This window comes from Pezoporus wallicus, unplaced genomic scaffold (assembly GCF_028554395.1).
Source record: "Pezoporus wallicus isolate ANWC-B61680 ecotype Strahan unplaced genomic scaffold, APGP_CSIRO_Pwel_v1 contig_10439, whole genome shotgun sequence".
Lineage (NCBI taxonomy): Eukaryota > Metazoa > Chordata > Aves > Psittaciformes > Psittacidae > Pezoporus > Pezoporus wallicus.
The window spans coordinates 1-8,773 of record NW_026642169.1 but is presented as its reverse complement, the minus strand read 5'-3'; the positions used below and the strand labels follow the sequence as shown (position 1 = coordinate 8,773).

General features: G+C 63.1%; 1 protein-coding gene across 1 annotated transcript; it reads right to left on the bottom strand.

Annotated features, from left to right (window-relative positions):
* Positions 1–1,817: 1,817 nt before the first annotated feature.
* NOSIP (nitric oxide synthase interacting protein) lies at positions 1,818–8,316 on the bottom strand (the record flags this gene model as incomplete). Its single annotated transcript, XM_057427779.1, has 5 exons — positions 8,218–8,316; positions 6,781–6,862; positions 6,001–6,083; positions 4,556–4,749; positions 1,818–1,926 (listed from the first exon to the last, which is right to left on the bottom strand). Coding segments are annotated over exons 1-5 (567 nt in total), but the record flags the coding sequence as incomplete, so codon positions are not given.
* Positions 8,317–8,773: the final 457 nt, after the last annotated feature.

Below are 8,773 nucleotides of genomic sequence, written 5' to 3'. Positions count from 1 at the left end.
TGCCCCATTGAGCCCCATTGCACCCAATTGACTCCATTGAACCCCATTAACCCCTATTGACCCCATTGCCCCCCATTGCGCCCATTGCCCCCCATTGAGCCCCACTGCCCCCCATTGTGCCCCACTGCCCCCCATTGTGCCCCACTGCCCCCCATTGCCCCCCATTGCGCCCATTGCCCCCCATTGACCCCATTGCCCCCCATTGTGCCCCACTGCCCCCCATTGCCCCCATTGCCCCCCATTGTGCCCCATCGCCCCCATTGACCCCATCACCCCCCATTGTACCCCATTGCGCCCCATTGTGCCCCATTGACCCATTGCACCCCATTGATCCCCATTGCCCCCCATCACCCCCATTGTACCCCATTGCCCCCTATTGCCCCCATTGACCCCATTGCCCCCCATTGCATCCCATTGACCCCCTTTGTGCCCCATTGCCCCCCATTGACCCCATTGCACCCATCGCCCCCTATTGCCCCCCATTGTGCCCCACTGAGCCCCATTGCACCCAACTGACTCCATTGAACCCCATTAACCCCTATTGACCCCATTGCTCCCCATTGCGCCCATTGCCCCCCATTGCCCCCATTGCCCCCCATTGTGCCCCACTGCCCCCCATTGCCCCCATTGCCCCCCATTGTGCCCCACTGCCCCCCATTGTGCCCCATCGCCCCCCATTGACCCCATCACCCCCCATTGTACCCCATTGCCCCCCATTGACTCCATTGCGCCCCATTGCCCCCCATCACCCCCATTGTACCCCATTGCCCCCTATTGCCCCCATTGACCCCATTGCCCCCCATTGCATCCCATTGACCCCCTTTGTGCCCCATTGCCCCCCATTGACCGCCATTGTGCCCCATTGATCCCCATTGCCCCCCATTGACTCCATTGTGCCCCATTGACCCCATTGCCCCCCATTGACCCCATTGTGCCCCATTGCCCCCATTGTGCCCCATTGATCCCCATTGCCCCCATTGTGCCCCATTGATCCCCATTGCCCCCCATTGACCCCATTGTGCCCCATCACCCCCATTGTACCCCATTGCCCCCCATTGCATCCCATTGACCCCCTTTGTGCCCCATTGCCCCCCATTGCGCCCCATTGATCCCCATTGCCCCCCCCCATTGACCCCATTGTGCCCCATTGCCCCCCATTGACCCCATTGCCCCCCATTGCCCCCATTGTGCCCCATTGATCCCCATTGCCCCCCATTGACCCCATTGTGCCCCATCACCCCCATTGTACCCCATTGCCCCCCATTGACCCCATTGACCCCCATTGCATCCCATTGACCCCCTTTGTGCCCCATTGCCCCCATTGCGCCCCATTGACCCCATTGCGCCCCATTGCCCCCCACTCCCCCCATTGCGCCCCATTGCCCCCATTGTGCCCCATTGCCCCCCATTGATCCCCATTGCCCCCCATTGACCCCATTGTGCCCCATCACCCCCCATTGTACCCCATTGCCCCCTATTGCCCCCCATTGCATCCCATTGACCCCCTTTGTGCCCCATTGCCCCCCATTGTGCCCCATTGCCCCCATCACCCCCCATTGTACCCCATTGCCCCCCATTGCGCCCCATTGACTCCATTGCGCCCCATTGTGCCCCATTGACCCATTGCACCCCATTGATCCCCATTGCCCCCCATCACCCCCCATTGTACCCCATTGCCCCCTATTGCCCCCCATTGCATCCCATTGACCCCCTTTGTGCCCCATTGCCCCCCATTGCGCCCCATTGCCCCCCATTGCATCCCATTGACCCCCTTTGTGCCCCATTGCCCCCATTGTGCCCCACTGCGCCCCACGGACCCGCTGCAGGACGATGATGTCCCCCTCGCTCAGGGGCTCCCCCGTCACCGGGTCCTTCATCTCCTTGCGGATGAGGCGCTCCACGCAGTCCAGCGTCACCACGGCCCCCCTGCCCCACACATGGGGGTCAGGGCCGCTTGGGGGTCCCAGGGGGTCCTATGGGGTCAGTTTGGGGGTCCCAGGGGGGTACTTAGGGGTCCCATGGGGCACTTAGGGGTCCTATGGGGTCAGTTTGGGGGTCCCAGGGGGGTACTTAGGGGTCCCATGGGGCACTTAGGGGTCCTATGGGGTCAGTTTGGGGTCCCAGGGGGGTACTTAGGGGTCCCATGGGGCACTTAGGGGTCCTATGGGGTCAGTTTGGGGTCCCAGGGGGGTACTTAGGGGTCCTATGGGGTCAGTTTGGGGTCCCATGGGGCACTTAGGGGTCCTAGAGGGGCATGTGGGGGTCCCAGGGGGCACTTGGGGGTCCCAGGGGGCACTTGGGGGTCCCAGGGGGTCACTTAGGGGTCCCATGGGGTCAGCTTGGGGTCCCAGGGGGGGCACTTAGGGGTCCCAGGGGGTCAGTTTGGGGTCCCATGGGGGCACTTGGGGGTCCCAGGGGGGCACTTAGGGGTCCTAGAGGGTCATGTGGGGGTCCCAGGGGGCACTTGGGGGTCCCAGGGGGTCACTTAGGGGTCCCATGGGGTCAGCTTGGGGTCCCAGGGGGTCACTTAGGGGTCCCATGGGGTCAGTTTGGGGTCCCAGGGGGGCACTTAGGGGTCCCATGGGGTCAGTTTGGGGTCCCAGGGGGGCACTTAGGGGTCCCATGGGGTCAGCTTGGGGTCCCAGAGGGGCACTTGTGGGTCCCAGGGGTTCACTTATGGGTCCCAGAGGGGCATGTGGGGGTTCCAGGGGAGCACTTGGGGGTCCCAGGGGGTCACTTGGGGGTCCCAGGGGGGCACTTAGGCGTCTCTATGGGCTCTATGGGTCTCTATGGGTCCCAATGTCTCCCAATGGCTCCCTATGGGTCCCAATGGCTCTCTATGGTTCCTTATGGGTCCCAATGGCTCCCTATGGGTCTCTATGGGTCCCAATGGCTCTCTATGGTTCCTTATGGGTCCCAATGGTTCCCTATGGGGTCTCTATGGGTCCCAATGGCTCCCAATGGATCCCAATGGCTCCCTATGGGTCCCAATGGTTCCCTATGGCTCCCAATGGTTCCCTATGGGTCCCAATGGCTCTCTATGGGGTCTCTATGGGTCCCAATGGCTCCCTATGGGTCTCTATGGTTCCCAATGGCTCCCAATGGCTCCCTATGGGTCTCTATGGTTCCCAATGGCTCCCAATGGCTCCCTATGGGTCCCAATGGCTCCCTATGGGTCTCTATGGGGTCTCTATGGGTCCCAATGGCTCCCTATGGTTCCCAATGTGTCCGGGCCCACTCACGACGGGCGCAGCACCGCGCAGGCGCTGCCGTTGCCCAGGGGGTCACAATGGCTCCCAATGGCTCCCTATGGGTCTCTATGGGTCTCTATGGGGTCTCTATGGGTCCCAATGGCTCCCTATGGGTCTCTATGGTTCCCAATGGCTCCCAATGGCTCCCAATGGCTCCCTATGGGTCTCTATGGTTCCCAATGGCTCCCAATGGCTCCCAATGGCTCCCTATGGGTCTCTATGGCTCCCTATGGCTCCCCATGGTTCCCAATGGCTCCCAATGGCTCCCAATGGCTCCCTATGGGTCTCTATGGCTCCCTATGGCTCCCCATGGTTCCCAATGGCTCCCTATGGTTCCCAATGTGTCCGGGCCCACTCACGACGGCCGCAGCACCGCGCAGGCGCTGCCGTTGCCCAGGGGGTCCCAATGGCTCCCTATGGGTCTCTATGGGTCCCAATGGCACCCAATGGCTCCCTATGGGTCCCAATGGTTCCCTATGGGTCTCTATGGGTCCCAATGGCTCCCTATGGGTCTCTATGGGTCCCAATGGCTCCCTATGGGTCCCAATGGTTCCCTATGGGTCTCTATGGGTCCCAATGGCTCCCTATGGGTCTCTATGGGTCCCAATGGCTCCCTATGGGTCCCAATGGTTCCCTATGGGTCCCAATGGCTCCCTATGGGGTCCCAATGGTTCCCTATGGGTCTCTATGGGTCCCTATGGGGTCTCTATGGCTCCCAATGGCTCCCAATGGCTCCCCATGGTTCCCAATGGCTCCCTATGGGTCTCTATGGGTCCCAATGGTTCCCTATGGGGTCTCTATGGGTCCCAATGGCTCCCTATGGGTCTCTATGGGTCCCAATGGCTCCCTATGGGTCCCAATGGTTCCCTATGGGTCTCTATGGGTCCCTATGGGGTCTCTATGGCTCCCAATGGCTCCCAATGGCTCCCAATGGCTCCCAATGGCTCCCAATGGCTCCCAATGGCTCCCTATGGTTCCCAATGGCTCCCTATGGGGTCCCAATGGCTCCCTATGGGGTCCCAATGGCTCCCTATGGGTCTCTATGGGTCCCAATGGCTCCCCATGGTTCCCAATGGCTCCCTATGGGGTCCCAATGGCTCCCTATGGGTCTCTATGGGTCCCAATGGCTCCCCATGGTTCCCAATGGCTCCCTATGGGGTCCCAATGGCTCCCTATGGCTCCCAATGGCTCCCCATGGTTCCCAATGGTTCCCTATGGGTCTCTATGGGTCCCAATGGCTCCCAATGGCTCCCCATGGCTCCCAATGGCTCCCTATGGGTCTCTATGGGTCCGGGCTCACTCACGACGGCCGCAGCACCGCGCAGGCGCTGCCGTTGCCCAGGGGGTCCCCGCTCACCGCGCACCGGTACCGGGAGCCCGGGGCCCGCGCCAGGAGCTGGGGGCGCCGCAGCCCCGGCTCCAGCGGCGCGAAGCGAACGGGAACCAGGTCCCGCAGGCGCAGGCGGCGCCCGCTCATGGGGCACCGCGCGCCCCCCGCCTGCCCCAGAGAGACACTGGTTATGGGGTGCCCCATAGAGACACTGGTTAGGGGGTGCCCCATAGAGGGGTTATGGGGTGCCCCATAGAGAGAGGTTATGGGGTGCCCCATAGAGAGAGGTTATGGGGCTGCCCCAGAGAGAGAGGTTATGGGGTGCCCCATAGAGAGAGGTTATGGGGTGCCCCATAGAGGGGTTATGGGGTGCTCCATAGAGGGGTTATGGGGCTGCCCCATAGAGAGGTTATGGGGTGCCCCATAGAGAGGGGTTATGGGGTGCCCCATAGAGGGGTTATGGGGTGCTCCATAGAGAGGTTATGGGGTGCCCCATAGAGAGAGGTTATGGGGTGCCCCATAGAGGGGTTATGGGGTGCTCCATAGAGGGGTTACGGGGTGCCCCATAGAGAGAGGTTATGGGGTGCCCCATAGAGAGAGGTTATGGGGTGCCCCATAGAGGGGTTATGGGGTGCCCCATAGGGAGGGGTTATGGGGCGCCCCATAGAGAGGTTATGGGGTGCCCCATAGAGAGAGGTTATGGGGTGCTCCATAGAGAGAGGTTATGGGGTGCCCCATAGAGAGAGGTGATGGGGCTGCCCCATAGAGAGAGAGAAGGAGTTATGGGGCTGCCCCCTAGAGACAGGTGATGGGGGTGCCTCATAAAGAGCACTTATGGGGCAGGAGGAGCCACGCTATTGGGCAGGGGGAGCCGCGCTATGGGGCAGGGGGAGCCGCACTATGGAGTGGGGGAAGCCGCGCTATGGGGCGGGGGAGACCGCGCTATGGGGCAGGGGAAGCCGCGCTATGGGGCGGGGGAAGCCGCGCTATGGGGCAGGGAGAGCGCGCTATGGGGCAGGGGGAGCCGCGCTACGGGGCGGGGGGAGCCGCGCTATGGGGCGGGGGGAGCCGCGCTATGGGGCGGGGAGAGCGCGCTACGGGGGGGGGGGAGCCGCGCTACGGGGCGGGGGGAGCCGCGCTATGGGGCGGGGGGAGACCGCGCTATGGGGCGGGGGAAGCCGCGCTATGGGGCGGGGGGGAGCCGTGCTATGGGGCTGGGGGGACCGCGCTATGGGGCAGGGGGGAAGCCGCGCTATGGGGCGGGGGAGCCGCGCTATGGGGCGGGGGGAGCCGCGCTATGGGGCGGGGTAGCCGCGCTATGGGGCAGGGGGGACCGCGCTATGGGGCGGGGGAAGCCGCGCTATGGGGCGGGGGGAGCCGCGCTATGGGGCGGGGGGAGCCGCGCTATGGGGCACTCACCGGCTTGCGCAGCCGCTCAGCTCCAGCCTCGGGGGTCAAGGATGGGATCCAGAAGCTTGGGAGGGTCCCAGAGGGGCCGGGGTCTATGGGGGGCCAGGGGGGTCAGAGCTGTGGGGCTGCCCCATAGCCCTGCCCCCTAGCTCAGCCCCATAGCCCTGCCCAATAGCTCAGCCCCATAGCTCAGCCCCATAGCCCTGCCCCACAGTCCAGCCCCATAGCCCTGCCCAATAGCTCAGCCCCATAGCCCTGCCCCACAGTCCAGCCCCATAGCCCTGCCCCATAGCTCAGCCCCATAGCTCACCCCCACAGCCCTGCCCCATAGCCCAGCCCCATAGCTCAGCCCCACAGCCCAGCCCCATAGCCCAGCCCCACAGCTCAGCCCCACAGCCCAGCCCCATAGCTCAGCCCCATAGCTCAGCCCCATAGCTCAGCCCCACAGCCCAGCCCCATAGCTCAGCCCCATAGCTCAGCCCCATAGCCCAGCCCCATAGCTCAGCCCCACAGCCCAGCCCCATAGCTCAGCCCCATAGCCCTGCCCCATAGCTCAGCCCCACAGCCCAGCCCCATAGCTCAGCCCCATAGCCCTGCCCCATAGCTCAGCCCCACAGCCCAGCCCCATAGCTCAGCCCCACAGCCCTGCCCCATAGCTCAGCCCCACAGCCCAGCCCCACAGCCCAGCCCCATAGCTCAGCCCCACAGCCCTGCCCCATAGCTCAGCCCCATAGCTCAGCCCTGCCCCATAGCCCAGCCCCATAGCTCAGCCCCACAGCCCCCCCATACCATCACTGCTCCCGCCGGCCGCCAGGGGGCTCTGTTTCTGCTTCTGCTGCTCCCGCTCTTGCTGCTGCTGCCGCCGATAGGCCTGGGGGGGGAAGTGACCCATAAGTGATCCCTGGGACCCATAAGTGACCCCTAGGACCCATAACTGACCCATAAGTGACCCCCTGGGACCCATAAGTAACCCCTAGGACCCATAAGTGACTCCCTGAGACCCATAAGTGCCCCCTGGGACCCCTAAGTGCCCCATAAGTGCCCCCTAAGTGCTCCCTAAGCGCCCCCTGGGACCCCTAAGTGCCCCATAAGTGCCCCGTAAGTGCCCCTGGCACCTCTAAGCGCCCCCTAGGACCTGTAAGTGCCCCATAAGTGCCCTCTAAGTGCCCCCCGGGACCCCTAAGTGCCCCCTAAGTGCCCCATAAGTGCCCCCCGGGACCCCTAAGTGCCCCCTAAGTGCCCCATAAGTGCCCCCTAGTGCCCCCTAGGACCCATAAGTGCCCCCTAAGTGCCCCCCGGGACCCATAAGTGCCCCCTAAGTGCCCCCTAGGACCCATAAGTGCACCATAAGTGCCCCATAAGTGCCCCCTAGGACCCATAAGTGCCCCATAAGTGCCCCATAAGTGCCCCCCTAGGACCCATAAGTGCATCCTAAGTGCCCCCTGGGACCCCTAAGTGCCCCCTAGGACTCATAAGTGCCCCATAAGTGCCCCATAAGTGCCCCCTAGGACCCATAAGTGCCCCATAAGTGTCCCCCGGGACCCCTAAGTGCCCCATAAGTGCCCCCTAGGACCCATAAGTGCCCCATAAGTGTCCCCCGGTGCCCCCCGGGACCCCATAAGTGCCCCATAAGTGCCCCATAAGTGCCCCCCTAGGACCCATAAGTGCATCCTAAGTGCCCCCTGGGACCCCTAAGTGCCCCCTAGGACCCATAAGTGCCCCATAAATGCCCCCTAGGACCCATAAGTGCCCCATAAGTGCCCCCTAAGTGCCCCCTAGGACCCATAAGTGCCCCCTAAGTGCCCCCTAAGTGCCCCTAAGTGCCCCCTAAGTGCCCCCTAGGACCCATAAGTGCCCCATAAGTGCCCCATAAGTGCCCCCTAAGTGCCCCCTAGGACCCCTAAGTGCCCCCTAAGTGCCCCCCAGTACCCATAAGTGCCCCCTCAGTGCCCCCTAGGACCCATAAGTGCCCCCTAAGTGCCCCCCGGGACCCATAAGTGCCCCCTAAGTGCCCCCTAGGACCCATAAGTGCCCCATAAGTGCCCCATAAGTGCCCCCTAGGACCCATAAGTGCCCCCTAAGTGCCCCCTAGGACCCATAAGTGCCCCATAAGTGCCCCCTAGGACCCATAAGTGCCCCATAAGTGCCCCCTAGGACCCATAAGTGCCCCATAAGTGCCCCTTAGGACCCCTAAGCGCCCCATAAGTGCCCCCATAGCGTCCGTACCTTCCTCTGCCTCGCCAGCTCCCCCTTGCGGTGCAGCAGGTACTGCACGATGGCCTCGCGCTCGTACAGGAACCCATCGGGGCTGTGGGGAGGGGACATGGGGGGCAATGGGGGGGGTTGGGGTCATTTTGGGGGGTTTTTGGGGTCATTTTGGGGGGTTTTGGGGTCATTTTGGGGGGGGGGTTTTTGGGGTCATTTTGGGGGGGTTTTGGGGTCATTTTGGGGGGGTTTTGGGGTCATTTTGGGGGGGTTTTTGGGGTCATTTTGGGGGGGTTTTGGGGTGATTTTGGGGGGGTTTGGGGTCATTTTGGGGGGGTTTTGGGGTCATTTTGGGGGGGTTTGGGGTCATTTTGGGGGGGTTTGGGGTCATTTTGGGGGGGTTTGGGGTCATTTTGGGGGGGTTTTGGGGTCATTTTGGGGGGGTTTTGGGGTGGGGGTCATTTTGGGGGGGTTTTGTGAAATTTTGGGGGGGTTTGGGGTCAATTATGGGGGGTTTGGGGTCATTTTGGGGGGGTTTGGGGTCATTTTGGGGGGTTTTGGGGTTTTTGGGGTCATT